General features: G+C 47.4%; 1 protein-coding gene across 1 annotated transcript in view; it reads left to right on the top strand.

The window, feature by feature from the left end:
* The first annotated feature begins 14,312 nt into the window (after positions 1-14,312).
* The window catches only part of Fat4 (FAT atypical cadherin 4), a 136,140-nt gene continuing 129,430 nt past the window's right edge, over positions 14,313-21,022 (top strand). Inside the window, exon 1 of the mRNA XM_005069688.4 lies at positions 14,313-20,790. Coding sequence (XP_005069745.1) covers positions 15,616-20,790 — 5,175 coding nt within the window. The 5' untranslated portion in view covers positions 14,313-15,615. The remainder of the gene's footprint in view (positions 20,791-21,022) is intronic.

Genomic DNA, 21,022 nt, shown 5'->3' with positions numbered 1-21,022 from the left:
AGCTGGCTTGCTATGCAGTGTTGGTGTTGCTTCCCAGTTTAGGCACCATGATGTAGTTTCCCAGCAGGACCTCTGGCTCTGATCAATGCCTTTGGGGATGGTATGTGCCATGCTCAAGTCAGAGTGACCCAGCATTTTTATGGGTGTTGCTCACTGCCTGCAGTGAGCGTGGCTGCCTCCACTGGCTGGTGGAGACTTTTCTACGGCTGTGAGTACTCACTAGCAAAGCCCTCTAGCACGTTTGGCCCCAGTAGTCACGGGAGGCCAAAGCACTGGCACTCTGAGCAGTCAGTGGTGTGGGCTGCACATGGGAAACATTTGCAGCAGTGCCTCGTGAGGGAACACGTGAAGGAGATACTGGAAGAAAGCACGAGATGATCAGCATCAGTTTTCTTCTTGCTGCTCAGTGGTACCCACAGTGGAGGAGACCTTAAGCAGGGTCCAGGGATGGAGCACTCAGTCTGCCTCTCCATGGAGCTTCGGAGTGGACTGACCTTCTCTGTATCCCCTGGGGCATGTCAGTAATAGGCACTATGGTGTCCCTTCCTGAATGGGTGCCAAAGTCTGACCCAGCTGAAAGGTCAGGTGGGACCCACAGGGATTCCTAGTGTTGGGCCTCTCACTGGTACAAACCCACATGGGATTGGTCATATATTCACCTCAGACAGCAGCTCCCTGATGCCATAAGTAGGAAGGCCAATGCGCTTGCGTTCCCTGTGGTATACATAGCAGGCTTCTATTGGAGTTTCTTATGAGCAGGTCAGAGAAGAAGGGGTTAATGTGTTCTGCCATTGAGAAATTGCTGCTTCCAACCAAAATCACAACTCATTTTCTTCCCAAGTACATGCTTGCCCTTTTTAATCACAGCCTCGGTGATTAAGGATGCAACGAAAAGAATGGAGGGTCAAGAAACATTTCAAATAAACAAAGAACTAAGACGCAATAGGTTTAGTAAGACCAGAGCCCTCTGGACTGTTCGGGAACAATCCTTCAGATAATCCACTCTTTCCTATACAAAGAATCCGAACACCATGAACTATCAGAATTGGTTCAGCCCTGGAAATGGCATCTGCCAATTGCCTGTCTTCCAGCATGCCAAGCTCTGAGCTTTTTTAAAAATTATTTCAGTGTGTTGTGCTAAATGCTTTGATGCATATGAGACATTATTCTTTACTAAAGGGAATCATGCTTTGATCAAACACTGTTATTTGGAATCGATCTTTAATTATGCTTGTTATACAGCACCCTCTGGCCTCTTTCTAGTCCAGAAGACTAGTGTTATGGAGAGTATAGAAGATTCTGCTATGGGGCAGAAGATTCCTCTCCCAAAAGAAACAAAAATGGAGTCCTTAAATGCCTCTTGATGACCTCAAAATGTCAGGAAGGGACGGACCCAGAAACTTCTCCTTTATGAACCCAAATCATCCAGGTGAGGAGATGAATTCTGCCTGGAGTAGGAAAAGTAACTGTGACGCATGCGCACAAAGCACCAGGTTCACGGACAGCAGACACACGCTGGGCCCTGAGCAGAGATGCCCAGCATCCACAGCTCTGCCAAGTGGCAGAGGAAGATGGCTTCTCAGGCAATTTGCCTGACAAATCCACGTGAGCTCCTGTGAGTAGAACAGCTCACAAAGAGGCACGGGTATGAGAGTGTCAGAAAACTGTCTAGAAACACAAGATGTGAACGTAAGGCAAATGTCAAGCCACAATAACCCACCACAGCGCTTTGAACTTACAGACTTTCTGATTTGGAGTTCTGTTCAGAACCCCCCCCCCCGAGCCTTCTAGAAGCATCCCTGAGCAATGTCTTCCAAAGTAGCAGGCAGCCACCACCGCTCAAGGATAGGTTGGTTGAAGTCTTGGTTTCACTTATCTTTTCTAGCCAGGATTTGTAAAACCTTAGCTACCCTGGAAGCAAGGGAGACTTTTACTCAATACTATCTGAATTCTGAGCCTCATGTTACATATGGAAAAAGCAGAATTGTCTCTTTCCCCAGCTCCTGTGGTGTGGTGCCAACTAGTGCCACTCAAGCAGGAAAAAAACAAAACAAAACAAACCAACAACCTATAATTATAGTTTTCTGTGTCTTCCTTCAGCCTCTGGGTAGAGAACTAAATTATGAATTTAAAAGAAATGCATATTTAACACATAGATTTAACAGTAGTAGTGAAATAATCAAGAGTGTATCTTTGAGACCTCAATTGCTTCCATTGGTAACACCACAAATAATTCACTAGAGAATAAATATGAATAGCCTAAACACAAAGCCACCTATTTTATCTCATCAGATGGCTCAGGAGTTAAGACAAGCTACCCGTTAGTGCATTCGGTTTTCTTTCTGAGAGAGTTCTGATACACTGCAGTTTCTATTGTAAATGGATATATATTATCTTACAAAACAGCTAAGCAAGCAGTAATAGATTGGAATTTATTCTAGTCATTGAGTGATTTCATCTTTCTGTTTTATTTTTTTAATAATTGGGTGATTTTGATATGTGCATTCTTTAAAAGAAAGTTCTTTAATTTGACTAAACAAACCCAGAAGTGGTCTGTTGGTTATTCTTTGCTGTGTCTCCATGTCTTTTTCAAACACCGAAACATACATTGACATTTGAGCACCAGTCTCGGGAGCATGAATGAGGATGCCTCAGGACCATCTACAGTAACAAGAGAGACTGGAAATTTCTTCAGTGAGCATAAAAGGAACAAATTATGATATGCCGCTCAGTGGGGAGACATTCATGGTGAATTATTATTATAGCCAAGAACGCTTACTTCAGTGAAAACATGAAGTAAGTCACCTCCCCGCAGCTCACATATCCTCACCTTAATTTAAAACGGGATGTCAGCTGTGGGCAGTGGGCAAGGGCTCCCTGCCCTCTCGAGGGACTCTCAAGAGTGGGCAGGGGTTCTTTGCTGTCTCAAGTGGACTCTCCTACTGGCTTCTCCCAGTTGTCCACTCTCCTGTTGATAAAAGTTACAGTAATGTTTTCCTGTATTTCTGACATCCCCCACACTTTCTGCTGAGCACCTCATTGCTTACTGTTATCACAAACAAGCACTCTGACTGAATTAATTACACGTATTTATATCGTCTTTTGTTCTCTAGCCCAGTAAGAGATCCACTGTGTCGTACCTTAACGGTTATGTTAGAAGATATAGGCTCTTTCACCATTGCGTGCATTAGTTATTGCAGATCGAGATAGGCTTCCAGATAATAAATACAAAAACATGACCAGTTCTTGACGTATGTTTCAACAAAATCGTAGATTGTTCCAGACAGTTGTTGAGCTGAGAAGTTTCTCCAAATTCTGGGCAGTAATTACTAGCTTGTGGTGAACACCGCAACACTCAGAGAAGGAGGCGCACATTCAGGGTAAGCAATTTCCATTCCAGTGGGTTTGCTCACGCAGGCACTTGTATGATATTATGAAGAATTTTGAAGCAAACCCTTCATTCGGCTTTTCCCATAAGTGTGACATTAAAAAATAAGATCCTAGTTTCCATCATTGTAGTTTTATATTTATTTACAGAAATAGATGACTTCATACAGTCTTTTTAAATTAAACACTAGCTTGACTAAAAGGGGTACATATATATGACATTGCTTATTGTTTATGTAGGCAAAGGCACACAAATGTGTATGTGTGTGTGTGTGTGTGTGTGTGTGTGTATGTGTGTTGCAACATGGTTATGTATATCTGCATGAAGAAGACATAGATAATATAAAGAGAAACCAAGTAGTGAAAACCTAAAAACCCAAGGGTTTGTATAAAATACCAGAAAGGATGGGTATCTTAGGGGGAGTGGAACAACTTAAAATTAAGCTTGCAGGGGGTGGAGAGACGGCTCAGCAACCAAGGCTTATGCTGAAGCCCTGCATTGGGTTCCCAGCACACTGCAGAGTGGAGCACACCTGCCTGCAACTCCAGTTCCAGGGGATCTGATGCCCTCTTGTGTCCTTCATGGGTACTATACGCTCATGGTATACATGGCACACATAGGCACATGCAGGCAAACATTTCATGAACATAAAAAAAATCTTTATTTTTAAATTAAGCTTACAAAAGACATTCGGCTGTGATTCTGGGTAGGATTCTCTACAAGGAACTTCCTGTGCTCTGAAACAAGGGCCGGCAAGGGATAATATGTGCCAAATTGACTCCTTCTTCTTCTCTTTATAAAATAAAGCTTTATTGTAACATGGTCATAATCAATTGGTCACATTTGTTGTTGTACTCCAAAAGCAGAGTTAATCGGTATGATCACTATTAGATTTCAAATTCCAAAGTATTAATATCTTGCTGTTTACATAAAAATAGTCCCTTTTATCTCAGACCACAGCCTGTGACTACAGCCCAATTTAAGCTCATCTGACAAACCTACAAGAATCAGGAGAATAATATTTTATAAAAGGCAAAATTAATAACATGGGCCACAAAAAGACTGAGTCTCAGTTTGACAAACAAGAATGCACTTGTACTGAGATAGGAAATAACAGGCAGATTGATTTGCTATACAGACATCAGAAAAATCAAATTCATGTACAAAGTTACATAGTGGAAATCTTTGCTATTGTCTTAGTTAAAGTTACTATTGCTGTGATGAACACCAGGCCCAAAGTAACTTACACTTCCACATCCCCGTTCATCACTGAAGGAAGTCAGGGCGAGAACTCAAACAGGGCAGGAACCTGGAGGCAGGAGCTGATGCAGAAGGCATGGAGGGATGCTGCTTACAGGCTTGCTCAACCTACTTTCTCATAGAACCCAGGACCACCAGCCCACAAATGGTACCACCCACAACGGACTCAGCTCTTCCCTGTCAATCATGATTAAGAAAATGTCCTACAGACTGGCTTTCAGTAAGATCTTGTGGGGGTGTTTTCTCATTTAAGGTTCTCTCCTCCCAGATGACTTTAGCTGGTGTCAAGTTGACAGAAAAGTAGCCGAGGTTGATTATGAAAAAAATGAGTTGAAATGAAGCATTAGCCAGTGTTTAGTTGGATATTCCTTAGGAATGGGCTAGCAGCTGGAGCACGGGATTGAGGGATTTCCCCTAAGACAGAGGAAAAGCTGGACAGCTGTGGATGACAGATCAATAAATACCAAAGGGTACAGTCATCCCTGAGGAAAAGAACGTCAGAAAAAGGAAAGTATTTGAAGAAACAACAGTGATAGCCCCTTTAGTCTGGGAACACACCAGGCTATTATTTTAGCACTTAACCAAAATTGCAGAGTTTTATAATTTTTCTTAAAACATCCAAGCGCTGGCTTCATACCAGAAGTTACCTATAAGTCTGGGAAAGAATGAGGCCTTAGAGAGGCAAGCCCAATTCCAAAGTGGCCCTGCAGGGGTGCTTTCTGTTCAACTGGCAATCCTAGTCCTCCCTTTAAGACGCCCTTTGGTGTGAGAGTGAAGAGTTTCCCACAGGAATGGACCCTAGGAAGAGAGGAAAGGCCTCTTGGTACCACAGCCCAGCTCTGAGTCCTTAGCTAACTATATGCACCAACTGGCTTGCCCTGCCTTCTCCAGGGGAAGGGAGGCAGAATGGTCATGCCAGGTCTAGGCTGGGAGGGTTGGAAGACCCAGCAGTGAACAGTTGAAGCCACAAATGGTTCTGAAGATCGCATTACTAGGGTGGTATGGAAGAAACAAAAGTGGATTCAAGCTGCAAATTACCATGTTTCTTGCTTTTTTAAAAAAAAATAAATAAAGATCACTTTCTGGTAAAAACTCATTTTTGTTTTTTGGTTTTTTTTAACCCCATCTTGTCAATAATGCTTACAGTCAGGATATATGATATGTATTGCATTTGCTAAAGGCCCATGGCCCTTATGACTCAGTAATCACACAAAAAGCCCTCAGACAGTATCAGGGTTAGAGAAAAGCAGGAAACCCTGTGGGAGGTTTTATGCTAAGAAAATAGAATTAACCTGTCTAGTTTACCTTGTTTACAGTTTTCTTTCTGCACACAAATAATTCTAACTTAAATCACACTAAACATTGCTGAAGAGAGGGTTAGTAAACTGGAAGATGAGGCCAAAATATTCAGAATTAAACAGAGAAATAATAAAATTAAAATTATTAAGATGATATCATGAGACACAGAAAGATGAGCATCATGATATATGTGACTTTTTAAAATAAAAAATTGTATATTTGTGTGACTATAATGTGTATGTATGTTTGTGTGCGCATGTGTGTGTGCCTGTGTTTGTGTGCGTGTGCCATGTGTGTACATGTGTGTGTGTGTCTGTATGTGTGTATGTGTTTGTGTGTGTGTATGTATTTGCATGTGTGTGTGTCTGTATATGTGTGTGTTTGTATGTGTGTGTATGTGTTTGTGTGTGTCTGTATTCGCATGTGTGTGTGTCTGTATGTGTTTATGTGTGTGTATGTATTCGCATGTGTGTGTGTATGTGTGTGTGTGTATGTGTGTGTATGTATTCACATGTGTGTGTCTATATTCGCATGTGTGTGTCTGTATGTGTGTGTATGTATTCGCATGTGTGTGTCTGTATTTGCATGTGTGTGTGTCTGTGAAGGTAGGGGGCACATATGTGCCATGTGGAGGTTAGAGGACGGCCTGTGAAAGCTGAGTGTCTCCTCCTATCATGATGATCTCGGGAATCAAACTCAGATCATGGGGTTTGCTGGCAAGTTCATGTATTCCTTGAGTCATCCCAGCAGCTCTCAAATATTTGATTACATTTTTATTTACTCTGTGTGTGTGTGTGTGTGTGTGTGTGTGTGTGCACATGCCCGTGTGTGAATGTGTAGGTACTCTCACATGCCACACCCCTTGTGTGCATGTCAGAGGTCAGCTTTCAGGACTTGGTGTTCTCCTTCATCCTGTGTGTTCTTTGTGGATCAAGCTCAAGTTGTCAGGCTTGGGCAGCAAATGCCCCACCTCTGAGCCATCTTGCCAACCCCAATGTGAAACTTCTTTTTTTTTTATTAATATTTTTTTTATTTTCCATTTTAAATTTAGATAAGAAACAAGGTTGCTTCACAAGTCAGTACGAGGTCCCTCTCCCTTTCCCTCCCCTCCTCCCGTGCCCTCCCCCCATCCCCCCCCCCCCGTTATCCCCTCATTCCCCCAGGGAGGGTGAGGCCCTCCATGGGGGTGTCCATAGTCTGTCATTTCATATAGGGCAGGGCCTAGACCCTTCCCCAAGAGTTCAGGGTGAGAGTGCACCTCACATTGTTCTATGGGAGTCCAGAGACCGTGTGTATACTTGGGATGGGTACTGATCTGCTGTCCAAGGCTCAATAGATTACCTAGGCCTCCTCACTGACACCCAGATTCAGGGGTCTTGATCAGTCCCATGCTGGATTCCCAGGCTGATGCCTGGGCTTCAAGAGTTAACCTTTGTCTGGTCAGCTGTTTCTGGGGGTTCAACCAGCCCAGTCTTAATCCCTTTGATCATCAGTCCTCCCTCTCTGATACTGGCTTTCTTGAGTTCAGCTCAGTACTTAACCAGCCAGTAAATGAAGTTTCTGTTTCCCAGACTCTCTGGCAATAGGATTGTAGGCTGGCACTCCCCAGATCTATGTCTAAAATCCATATATGAGAGAGTACATGCCATGTTTCTCTTTTTGTGACTGGGTTACCTCACTCAGGATGGTTTCTTCTAGTGTCATCCATTTGCCTGCGAATCTCATGATTCCATTATTTTTTTCTGCTGAATAGTACTCCATTGTGTAGATGTACCACATTTTCTCTATCCATTCTTCGGGTGAGGGACATCTAGGTTGCTTCCAAGTTCTGGCTATTACAAATAAAGCTGCTATGAACATAGTGGAACAGACATCTTTGTTATATGAATGGGCATCTTTTGGATATATGCCTAAGAGTGCAGTTGCTGGGTCTTGTGGTAGGTTTATTCCCATTTTTCTGAGGAATCTCCATACTGCTTTCCAAAGTGGCTGAACCAGTTGGCACTCCCACCAGCAATGGAGGAGTGTCCCCCTTTCACCACATCCTCTCCAGCATAAATTGTCATTGGTGTTTTTGATTTTAGCCATTCTGACAGGAGTGAGATGGTATCTCAGAGTTGCTTTGATTTGCATTTCCCGGATGGCTAAGGATGTTGAGCACTTTCTCAAGTGCCTCTCAGCCATTTTAGACTCCTCTATTGAAAACTCTCTATTTAGTTCTGCAGCCCACTTCTTAATTGGGTCCTTTGCTGTTTTGGAGACTTGCTTCTTGAGTTCTTTGTAAATTTTGGAGATCAACCCTCTGTCAGATGTGGGATTAGTGAATATTTTTTCCCATTCTGTGGGCTGCCTTTTTGTCTTGCTGACTGTGTCCTTTGCCTTACAGAAGCTTCTCAGTTTCAGTAGGTCCCATTTATTAATTGTTGATCTCACTGTCTGTGCTACTGGTGTTATGTTCAGGAAGCTGTCTCCTGTCCAATGTGAAACTTCTAAAAAAATAAAATAAAATAAAACAGAAGAACTAGAGCCATGTAGGACACATGGCAGCTTAAACGAGAAATGTACTCATGGGTTTATGTATTTGAACACTTGGATGCAGCTCATGGTGCAGCTTGGGAAAGTTATGGAGTCTTTAGGAGATACAGCTTTGCTGGAGGAAGTACACCACTGAAGGTGGGCTTTGAGAGTTTATTACTTCTTGTTCTTAGCTTCCTGTGTGTAGTTAAAGAAGTGATAAGCTGGTTGCCTGCTTCTGACAGACACCATGCCTCCCTGCCGTTATAGACTCTGTCAGAAGCTGAAAGTCAAAATAAACTCTTTCTTAAGTTGCCCTGACAATGGTATTTATCACAGCAGAGAAGAAACACACACATACAAACACAAACAGAACCGACCATGTTAAATCGGAACTGACTGAAATTTCTAGGTAAGATATAATTATTTTTTAAAAAGCTGAAAAATCAAACAAGCAAAGCCAAATGATAACACCATGCCAAAGAGAATCTCAAAGTGTTAGGATATAGAAAATAAGATGGGAAGAAAGACCCCACCACGGTGGAGTCAAGGGTGTTGGCTTTGTGTGTCAGAGCAGATTTCCAGGACAAACACACACTATTTGGGACCAAGAGAGTCTTAAGTAGAAAAGGGCTTAGTTTATCCCTATAAATCAGATATGGAAATGGATGGCGACATCTCTTCAGAGTAAGGTGTCATAGTTGAGTAAAAGGCTTGCTAGACAAGAACTGTGTTGGTGGGAAACAAGAATTTTTGGAGATCGCTTCATAAGTAGGAGTAGCTTTACTAACTCCTGACTGGAGAATTTAAGTTCCACAGACTTAAACTTGGTAGAACTTGAACTCAACTATGATTTAGAAGATATTCAAATTCATTTAACAATTAGTTCTTAGTCATATCTATGCAGATGGACATGTTTTTTGTTTTCAGATGTGTTAGTTTCCTTCTCATTTGCATAAAGTGCTTGTCTAATTATAAGAGTAGGCCAGTGCAGCACCTTGAGGAAAATTAATAGGCTTAAATATGAATATGAGAAAATATAAACAATTGTGAAAAACTGAACTAAAGATTCAGCACACACCAAAAAGGAAATGAATAAACCAAGACAAATTGCAGAGTTATCTGTGATGCCAGGGACCTGGAGGTAACCTGGTGTCTGACTGCACGATGGGGTGGCGTGGGCACTGTAGGTACAGAGCAAAATGACAAAGTCAGAGCAGTGGAGAAGGGGTGAATAGAAACGTGGGGGTGTGGTATAGCAGGGGGAGCCGCATGCAGAACACAGCCTCACATGTCCCGGTTAAAAATGCAGCGCAGCTCAAGGGTAGCTTCGCAAGACCACTCGGGAGTAGCCCTTAGACTGAGACTGCCACCTCCGGGAGTGTGGTGTGGTGGGCGTGAAGGGTGACAAGGATTAGTGCAGAGTGGAGGGAAGGGGACAGGGGCCACAGTGGGCCTGGAGGTTGGGACTAGAAGGGAATGTGTTGGCCACTTTTCATGTTATTATGACCAAATGCTCGACAAGAAACAATTTGAAGGGGTTGTTCAAGGAAGTTGGGGAGGCATGATGGTAGGAGCTGGCGGCTGACTGCATCCGCACTCAGGAGGCAGAGAGGGAATAGGTGTAGGCATCATAAAGCCCCAGAACGACCGGTTTCATCCATCAAGACGCCACTGCCTAAATTTCCACATCTTTCTCAAACAGTGGGAGGATCAACTACGCAAACGCTTGAGCTTGTGGAGCACACTGGACATTTAAACCAGAGTAGAAGAGCAGAGAGCAGAGAAGAGCAGAAGAGAAGAAATGATGGGGCAGGGGGCGGGGCTTCCTATTAGTCACTAGTCTCATTGCTGTGGCAGAGTACCCGGATAAAGCTGCTGAAGGAAGAGTTTAATTTGGCTCCCAGTTTGAGGACCCCGCTCAACACGGTTGCAGTGGAACGAGGCAGCAGGTCACACCGCATCTGCAGTCCAACAGCAAAACGCAGTGAGGGCTGGGGCTTAGCTCGAGCTCGCTGTTACATTCCGTCCAGAAGCCCAGCTCGTGGGATGGTATCCCCACACTCAGGGTGCGTTTTCCCACCCCAGTTAAACCAGTGTAGAAATTCCTCACAGACATGCTCAGAGGTTTCTCTCACCAGGGATTCTAAACCCTGTCAAGTTGACTATCTTCACCCACGGAAGGCTGGGTTCCAAAAGGAAATCTCAAAGGAGTGAGAAGAGGAGAAAGACGATCAGAGGGGAAGGCAGGAAGAGACTTAGCCCTGGCTTGCAGATGCCCTGGAAACTAAGGAGTGTGGCTTAACTAACTGTTGTCACTTCTGGCCGAAAACCAGAAACAATTTGGACATTGAGTTAAATGAATGCAAGAATATGTGCAGGATAGATCATCAAAAATCACTCGTTTCAACACACATGCAAAGTTCAAATGACTTGTATTCTCTGGTTCCTCTCATGCTTGGGCACAATGTGTGTCCTTATTACCCACTGACACTGGGGAATAACTTTTCCCTAAGAAGCATATATTACAATTCCTTATTCCCATGCAACATTGATCAAAACTAAATTGGGGAGCAAAGTGTTCATTTGGGTTATATATCTCATTACAGTCCATCACCAATGCAACTCAAACAGGAGCCGGGACAGGGATCAGTGGAAAAAGTTGCTCACTGGTTTGCTCCCATGGCTTGCTCAGCAAGCCTTCTTACACAGTCCAGGACTGTCTGCCCAGGAGTGACCCAACTCATGTATCAAATATCTGTCAAGACAGGACAACCCAAAGGAGGCAACTCCTCAATCCAAGTTCCCGATTCCACAGCAACTCTAGCTTGTGTCCAACTGTCAGAGACGGACTAGCATGGCTTCTAATTCCATTTTTGTTAAACTGTTACTTGAAGCACCATTTTCATAAATAATTAAGATATGGGTAGGAAAAATAAGCTACATTTGTTTGGGTTTGCTGGAAGACAAGAGAAAATGTACAACTAGAAATGTTCCTTATATCTTCCATCCACTGCTGTGTTGCATTTGACATCCACTTATGAGTGTATTTCATGGTTTTAAAATGTTTTTCATTATACAATGACTTACGCCTTTCTTTCACCTTTGGAAGCAGAATAATGATTTTTTTCTTTGTATGTATGTTAGAGAGATGTGCTTGTGTGTGGATGTAGGCACATGTGTGGAGGTCAGAGAACATCCTGGGTGCCTGTCCGCTTTTTCCACCTTGGGAGGTCTGAGGACACCCTCTTTCAGCCTGCTGCTTTTCAAGGCAGTATCCTTTAGGCTGTTTTGCCTAGTTTCCGCGGATTCTCCTGTCCATGCCTCCTATCTCCCGCTAGGGGTCGCCAGGGTCACGGACAATTGTGCTACTCTGCCTGGCTTCTAAGGGAGGATAGAATTGAGGTGGTCAAGCGTCCCTGGCAAAAGCCTTTACTCAGTGAGCTATCTTCTCACCAAGAGGAAGAAAAATTATAAATATAAATTAATAATAGTGTACTATGTTAACACAGCTCTAGAAATCTAAGAGAGACAATGAGAATCAAATATAACAAAAGCTTCATTTAATGTTTTATACAAAACATTCTCTGTATTTCTTTTTAAATTACATACTACCCATACAAAATTGTAGTTTTGTGTAGAATTAACTACAAATGAGTAGATTACATCATTATGGAAAGTTAGTTGTTCAACTAACCATACCATTGCTTAAATAATTTGTGGTAATCCTCTAGGAATTTTTCAAATGAATATTTTTGGACTGAATATGACCCGTTTTTTTTTGTATTGCTTTATTTTGTAAAATGAAGACTATACACCTATTTAGCAGATTAAACACTTCATTTCACAGAATGAATTAAATTACCTGTTTCCCCAAATTAAATTCATTAGCAAGAGATGTTAATTACATCGTGTTGATCGTGAAGGCATCTTACATGGTCTCCAAATAGACGCCAGGCAAACCAGCAAAACTCCACCTTCTTCCCTAAATGTATCCGAGTGATTCTGTCCCATTCTTATGTATTGAACCGCGCGGGATTGGCAAACACAAAGAAAGTCTTCTACAATCTTCCCACTCTCACAGTCACAACTTGTATTAACATGTAGAGCCAACTCTAATCTGCAAATCTCTCTTGACTGATTACAGCAAAAATAATGGCATTAGGGGTAAGTGGCTGGCAGTGATAAAAGTCATTTTGACGGGCGTAAAACCTTTTTTGTTTGTTTGGTTTTTGTTTTGTGTTTTAAGGAGAGGAGGAGGTCAATGATAGGCGTTCAATAGTTATGCAGTCTGAAAAATGCAGCAATAGAGACGCCTAACTCTCTGGTCTGCTTCCAGTTCCCCCATCACGCTAAAGCTGGGGAAGAGAGCGAATGTTCTAACTAGACAAAGGAATTCACGATGGTTTTAGAATCAGCCTCCCTGCTCCTCCGTTTAGGTTACAGGCAGTTTGCATCCAAGACTTGAGTGTGATGTCTTGTCTACCGCTTTTGTTGCTTTCTGACCTCACACAAGGAAAGGCAGTAGATACTTCCAGATCCCTTTCTTCGCCCCCATCCCGTGACAAGAAGGAGGAATTAGCTCTTTAACCAGATCCTCCCAGTCTGTATTTAATTTGAAGCTCGAAACCAGCCACTGTAGCTGCAAGACTGGATCTAACCAGCAGGGGACAGTGTTGGCCCACGCTTCAAGCATCTCCGGGCGCAGAAAGTTTGAGGTTTGGAGGGATTCCTGTGGCAAAATTGTATGACATATGCCCTATATTTGCATTGTTTGGCTTCAATTCATATTTTGCAAGTTGGCTCCCTTAAAGGGGAAAATTATCGACCCGATTCCTCGTTACGTTTTCAGTTCTTTCTTTTAAAGAAACCTCGCGCGCCGCCACACCAATAAGTCGAGACAGGGGAATCATCTGAGTGCAGTTGGTGATGTGTAACACTTAAAAAATTAAATTTAAGCTTCATTTTATTTATTTCTATTTTCTCACAGTTATTCTCCCCCGGCCCCCCCAGACCAAATCGAAACCAAACGTTCTTAGATTTCCTTTGGGTAGAAAATAAAATGTCGGGGCGGGGGAGCGCCACCGAGGGTCTTCCAAACTGTGTTTGTAAGAGCAAATTGTTCCCGCAGAAGCTGCCATTGTTTCGGTTGAAGCCTCGGAACTGGTCTGTGGACCGGATTCCAGCTGTGAGACTAACCAAGCTGCAGGTACCCGTGCACCCCTCTCTTCCTTTGAGAAGTTGGGGGGCTGCTAACACCGACGCTTCGGTGTCCTCTGGACCCCAGGGCCAGCGGCTTAGGGCGCAGGCTCACGAGTGGAGGAAAACTGGGTTCTGAGGGATTCCGTGGGCAGCAACTCGCTCGGGCACTGCCCCTGGCGAGGGCACGAAATGGTTAAAGCTCTGCAGCGGCGCGCATTCCCAGACAGGCTTTGCCTAATCCTTCCTCCCGCGTTAACAGACCCTCGCCCCCAGCCTTTCTTTCATTTCCCTCGACCCCCTCCACCGAGGTATTACCAGCCTAACAGCCTAATGGCACCCCCAGCTCCGGCCACTAAACTTATTTATTTCCAAACCTGACCCCACCCCCATCTATTCCGCCGCTGCCTCTTGCTGTGATTGCGCCAACGCTGGCCAAGGTTTGACCAAAAGGGAAAAATAAATAAATAGAAAGGAGTTGGGGGGTGGTCGCCCCCTTCTTTGCGCCTCCGCCGCGGGGCTCGCCCACCGCCCGCCCACAGCCTCGGAGGCCGCGGTGACGAGCGTCGCCCCAGCCAGTGGCGGCCAGAGGCAAGGGTGGCGGGGACGCCGGGCGGGGCTGTGGCCAATGGGCTGTAGCGGGGCAGGGCCCGCGGGTGACAGGACCAGAACAGGGGAGTGGCGGCCACTGGAGTCCAGAAGCAACGAGGGGCGAGCAAAGTTTCTCAGTCCTGCTCGCGATCGCGGACAGCCCTCCCCCCCTCCGTGTGTGCGCGCGTGTGTGTGAGTGCGTGTGTGCGCGCAGCGGGGAAGGGGCGGGGAGAGTGCGAGGGACCCGGAGAGGCAGCGGGGGACTCGCCCGGCTCCAGATCTGCCGCGGTGCCACCTCCGAGCCCTGGCTGCGGAGGAGCGCGCCCAACCGGCGCCCCGTGCAGCTGTCCCGCACCTCCGTATCCCCATCGCCCGGGGGACCACGACGGAGGGACCCACCCCACACCAAACACAAAGCCTAGCGGATTACAAAGTGAAACTGACCCGGGACAATAAAAGCTCAGATCCCAGGACAAGGGTGAGGCGCTCTCGGGGGCGCTGGTGCCCTCTGACGCCCGGGGAAGAGCCCCTGGCATGGTGAGGAGAGGGGACTCGGGGAACCAGCGCTGCTGCTGCTGCTGCTACTGCGGCCCGACCCCCGCGACGCGGAGGAGGAAGGGGAACCCGAGTTCTATGGATGTACAAATGATGCGGGCGAGGAGGTGAAGGATGCCGAGCAGCGCCTGCGGCAGCCTGGGCTGGACCTCGGGCTCCCAGCAACGGTGGGCGCAGAGGCAGCTCGGGTTACCCGCGAAAGGACGGAACTGAGCGCTGTTGGGACACGGTGGGGACGCAGTGCCCCGCAAGCCTCCGCTAAGGGGAGAGGGAGCCGGATCCAGAGGCGACCTTCCCAGCTCTCCGGGAGTGAAACCCGAGAAGAGTCTGCACCGCCAGCTTCGGGTTCACCCCGCGTCCCCGCTTAGTCTCTGGGGCGCAGAGGCTCTGCGGCCCTTGGCTCTGTCCTGTTCTGCGTCACGCTCCGGGTAAGTCCTAAAGTTTCTGGAGAGATGTGCGTACAGCAAGTGACTCCTTAGGTCCCTTAAATCCAGGCCGCCTCTCGCAACGCTTATCTGCGGCCAGGACGCTCAGACTCGGGATTTTAATCCAAGTGTCTGGAGGCCTGGAAACTTTCTCGGGAGAGCCCAGGGATGCCCCGCCGCCTGTGGCCTCACCCTCCCCTGCGCTGCGCGTCTCACCGGCCACCAGGAGCCTTCTCCTGGCTGTCTGCCCTTCGCTCACTCTTCTGAACCGCAGAGATCTCTAGCCAAACTGGCTTTTGGCTGGCGCCACTCAGAAGCCCTCCGGACTGTCCCGTTTCCTTCACCTTGTTTCTCTTCCTCTCGCGGTTCCTGGAAACCAGGACCATGAACTTGGCCGCAGACCCGGCTCCCGGCCGCAGGCGGCTCCCGCTACTCTCTCCATCCCTGTGCCAGCTGCTGCGAGTCTGGGGGTTGTTGTCTCTGCTCCCCGGCCCGGCCCGCGTCCAAGCGGCTGAGCAGCGTCAGGTCTTCCAGGTGATGGAAGAGCAGCCTCCAGGGACTCTGGTGGGCACCATCCCAACGCGCCCCGGCTTCACCTACCGGCTCAGTGAAAGCCACGCCCTGTTCGCTATTAACAGCAGCACCGGAGCGCTGTACACCACCGCCACCATCGACCGCGAGAGCCTGCCCAGCGACGTGGTCAACCTGGTGGTCCTTTCCAGCGCGCCCACCTACCCTACGGAGGTGCGGGTGTTGGTGCGTGACCTCAACGACAACGCCCCAGTCTTCCCGGATCCTTCGATCGTGGTCACCTTCAAGGAGGACAGTGGCAGCGGGCGTCAGGTCATCCTGGACACCGCCACAGACTCTGACATCGGCTCCAACGGCGTGGACCACCGCTCCTACCGCATCGTCCGCGGCAACGAGGCGGGTCGCTTTCGCCTGGACATTACCTTGAATCCCAGTGGCGAGGGCGCGTTCCTGCACCTGGTGTCCAAGGGCGGACTGGACCGCGAGGTCACGCCTCAGTACCAGCTCCTGGTGGAGGTGGAGGACAAGGGTGAGCCAAAGCGGCGGGGTTACCTTCAGGTCAATGTGACTGTACAGGACATTAACGACAATCCCCCGGTGTTTGGCAGTTCCCATTACCAGGCGGGGGTGCCTGAGGACGCGGCTGTGGGCTCGAGTGTCCTGCAGGTGGCGGCGGCGGACGCGGACGAGGGCACCAATGCGGACATCCGTTACCGGCTGCAGGACGAGGGAACCCCGTTCCAGATGGACCCGGAGACGGGGCTCATCACCGTTCGAGAGCCACTAGACTTCGAGGCCCGGCGACAGTATTCGCTGACAGTGCAGGCCACGGACCGGGGCGTGCCTTCGCTCACTGGGCGCGCCGAAGCCATCATCCAGCTTCTGGATGTCAACGACAACGACCCGGTAGTGAAGTTCCGCTACTTCCCCGCCACCTCGCGCTATGCTTCGGTGGATGAGAATGCTCAGGTAGGTACCGTGGTGGCCCTGCTCACTGTGACTGACGCGGACTCCCCGGCAGCCAACGGAAACATCTCAGTGCAGATTCTCGGGGGCAATGAGCAGCGCCACTTTGAGGTCCAGAGGAGCAAGGTGCCCAACCTGAGTCTCATCAAGGTGGCCAGCGCCCTGGACCGCGAGAGAATCCCTTCCTACAACCTCACAGTCTCGGTCTCGGATAACTCCGGGGCGCCCCCTACCGCCGAGGTTCAGGCGCGCTCCTCCGTGGCCAGCTTGGTGATTTTTGTCAATGACATCAATGATCATCCTCCTGTCTTTGCGCAGCAAGTGTACAGAGTGAACCTGAGCGAGGAGGTGCCTCCGGGAAGCTATGTGAGTGGGGTGTCTGCCACCGATGGCGACTCTGGTCTCAATGCTAATCTACGTTACAGCATCGTCTCTGGAAATGGGTTGGGCTGGTTTCACATCAGTGAGCACAGTGGCCTGGTGACCACCAGTGCTTCCGGGGGCCTCGACCGTGAACTTGCCTCCCAGATTGTACTGAATATCAGTGCCCGAGACCAGGGGGTCCATCCCAAGGTATCTTATGCCCAGCTTGTGGTAACTGTCTTGGATGTCAATGATGAAAAGCCCGTGTTTAGCCAGCCTGAAGGCTATGAGGTGTCTGTTGTTGAGAATGCTCCAGCTGGGACAGAACTGTTGGTTCTAGGGGCAACTGATGGGGATCTGAGTGACAATGGGACAGTGCGCTTCTCCCTGCAAGAGGCTGAGAGTGACCAAAGGCTCTTCCGCCTGGATCCCGTATCTGGGAGGCTGAGCACTATTTCCTCCCTAGACAGAGAGGAACAAGCCTTCTACTGCCTATTGATTCTAGCCACAGATCTGGGCTCCCCTCCCCAGTCATCCACAGCTCAGGTAAATGTCAGTCTTCTGGATATCAATGACAACAGCCCTGTGTTCTACCCAGTCCAATACTTTGCCCATATACAGGAGAATGAGCCTGGAGGTAGCTATGTCACCACAGTGTCTGCTACCGACCCAGACATGGGTCCCAATGGAACTGTTCAGTACAGTATATCAGCTGGGGACAGGTCCAAGTTTCAGATTAATGCTAAGAGTGGGGTTATTTCTACAAGAATGGCCCTAGATAGAGAAGAAAGAACAGCCTACCAGCTGCAAGTAGTGGCCACAGATGGGGGCAATTTACAGTCTCCTAACCAGGCCATAGTAACAGTCACAGTGTTAGACACACAAGACAACCCACCTGTATTCAGCCAGGCTGCTTACAGCTTTGTGGTCTTTGAGAATGTGGCCCTTGGGTACCACGTGGGCAGTGTTTCTGCCACCACCATGGACCTCAATGCCAACATCAGCTATCTCATCACTACTGGGGACCAGAGAGGCATGTTTGCTATGAATCCTGTCACAGGACAGCTGACCACAGCAAGTGTGATTGACAGGGAAGAACAGTCCTTTTATCAGCTGAGAGTAGTGGCCAGTGGGGGCGCAGTAACAGGAGACACCTTGGTTAACATCACAGTGAAAGACTTGAACGATAACGCCCCGCACTTCCTCCAGGCAGTAGAAAGTATAAACGCAGTGGAGAACTGGCAGGCGGGACACAGCATCTTCCAGGCCAGAGCTGTGGACCCCGATGAAGGCGTCAATGGCAGGGTGCTCTATAGCCTGAAGCAGAATCCCAAGAACCTATTTGCTATCAATGAGCAGAATGGTAACATCAGTCTGCTGGGTGCGCTGGATGTCCAAGCTGGCTCGTACCAGGTAGAAATCTTGGCCTCTGACATGGGTGTCCCCCAGCTCTCCTCCAGCATCATTTTGACCATTTACGTCCATGATGTCAATGACAACCCCCCAGTGTTTGACCAGATTTCCTATGAGGTGACACTTTCTGAGTCCGAGCCTGTGAATTCTCGATTCTTTAAAGTACAGGCTTCCGATAAAGATTCCGGGGCAAATGGGGAAATAGCATACACCATCACAGATGGGAACACTGGGGATGCCTTTGGCATATTCCCAGATGGTCAGTTGTATATAAAAAGTGAATTGGACCGTGAACTTCAGGAGAGGTATGTGCTGCTGGTTGTTGCCTCTGACCGGGCAGTGGAGCCCCTAAGTGCTACTGTGAATGTCACTGTGATTTTAGAAGATGTGAATGACAATAGACCTTTGTTTAACAGTACCAATTACACGTTTTACTTCGAGGAGGAGCAGAGAGCTGGGTCTTTCGTAGGCAAAGTCAGTGCTGTGGACAAAGACTTTGGGCCTAATGGGGAAGTAAGGTATGCTTTTGAGGTGGCACAGCCTGATTTTGAGTTGCATACTGTCACTGGGGAGATCACCAACACTCACAAGTTTGACAGGGAGTCACTCATGAGGAGACGGGGGACAGCAGTGTTCAGCTTCACAGTGATAGCCACAGATCAGGGCCTCCCTCAGCCTCTCAAGGACCAGGCCACCGTGCATGTCTATATGAAGGACATCAATGACAATGCTCCCAAGTTTCTAAAAGACTTTTACCAAGCTACAGTATCAGAGACAGCGACCAATCTGACCCAGGTCTTAAGGGTGTCTGCCTCAGACATGGATGAAGGAAATAACGGCCTCATTCATTACTCTATTCTCAAAGGAAATGAAGAAAGACAGTTTGCCATAGACAAGTTCTCTGGTCAGGTGACTCTCATAGGCAAGTTAGACTATGAAGCAACCCCGGCCTATTCCCTTCTCATCCAGGCAGTGGATTCAGGGGCCATCTCCCTCAACTCAACCTGTACTTTAAGTATTGATATTTTGGATGAAAATGACAATACCCCCTCTTTCCCAAAGTCAACTTTATTTGTGGATGTTTTGGAAAACATGAGGATCGGGGAACTTGTGTCCTCCGTTACTGCCACTGATTCTGACTCGGGTGTCAATGCGGACTTACACTACACTATCACGGGGTCGAACAACCATGGGACTTTCAGTATCAGTCCAAACACTGGGAGTATCTTTCTGGCCAAGAAGTTGGACTTTGAGACACAGTCTTTATATAAATTAAATATAACAGCGAAAGACCAAGGGCGGCCGCCTCGGTCATCTACAATGTCAGTGGTGATCCACGTGAGGGACTTCAATGACAACCCCCCGAGCTTTCCTCCAGGAGACATTTTTAAGTCTATAGTGGAGAATGTCCCGCTTGGTACGTCTGTCATTTCTGTGACAGCACATGACCCAGATGCAGATATAAATGGGCAGCTGTCTTACGCCATCATCCAACAGATGCCCCGAGGCAACCACTTCAGCATAGACGAAGTCAAAGGAACCATCTACACCAGTGCTGAGATTGACCGGGAATTTGCCAATCTCTTTGAGTTAACAGTGAAAGCCAACGACCAAGCTGTGCCGATAGAAACCAGGAGGTATGCTTTGAAAAACGTGACCATTTTGGTGACAGACCTCAACGACAATGTTCCAATGTTTATATCGCAAAATGCCCTGGCTGCAGACCCTTCCGCCATGATTGGTTCTGTCTTGACTACCATCATGGCTGCAGACCCAGATGAAGGCGCTAATGGCGAGGTGGAGTACGAGATAGTGAATGGGGACACAGACACCTTCACTGTGGATCGTTACAGTGGAGACCTGCGCGTGGCTTCTGCTTTGGTCCCTTCACAGCTCATCTACAACCTCATAGTATCAGCCACAGACCTGGGCCCAGAAAGGAGGAAGTCAACCACGGAACTGACCGTCATCCTCCAGGGCCTTGATGGGCCTGTTTTCACACAGAACAAATACATAACCATCTTGAAGGAAGGGGAGCCCATTGGTACCAACGTCATATCCATAGAAGCAGCTAGCCCCAGAGGGGCAGAAGCTCCAGTGGAGTACTACATTGTTTCTGTCCACTGTGAAGAAAAGACTGTTGGACGTCTCTTTACCATTGGACGGCAGACTGGCATCATTCAAACCGCAGCCATTTTGGACCGGGAGCAGGGAGCATGTCTCTACCTGGTGGATGTTTATGCCATAGAGAAGTCATCTGCCTTTCCCAGGACACAGAGAGCAGAGGTAAGAAAGCGTGTATTCCTTTATTATTTGTTCTGGGTGGGCTTTTTATAAATGTCTTTGTCATTGTGCTTATTCTCTACGATTGAACTGTGTTTTCATGGCTACATTTATAAACAGGGAAAACTAAAAAAGTTGTCACATACTGACAATTTCAGAAGATGCAGCTATAATCCAGGTTACAATAAAATAATGATCTTAAAAAATGTCCCTTTAATGTCCCTTAACTACAGGC

The sequence above is a fragment of the Mesocricetus auratus genome, unplaced genomic scaffold, assembly GCF_017639785.1.
Source record: "Mesocricetus auratus isolate SY011 unplaced genomic scaffold, BCM_Maur_2.0 Super-Scaffold_100011, whole genome shotgun sequence".
In the NCBI taxonomy this organism is placed as follows: Eukaryota; Metazoa; Chordata; class Mammalia; order Rodentia; family Cricetidae; genus Mesocricetus; species Mesocricetus auratus.
Note: the sequence above shows the minus strand (reverse complement) of the source record. Positions and strands in the feature narration are given on the sequence as shown.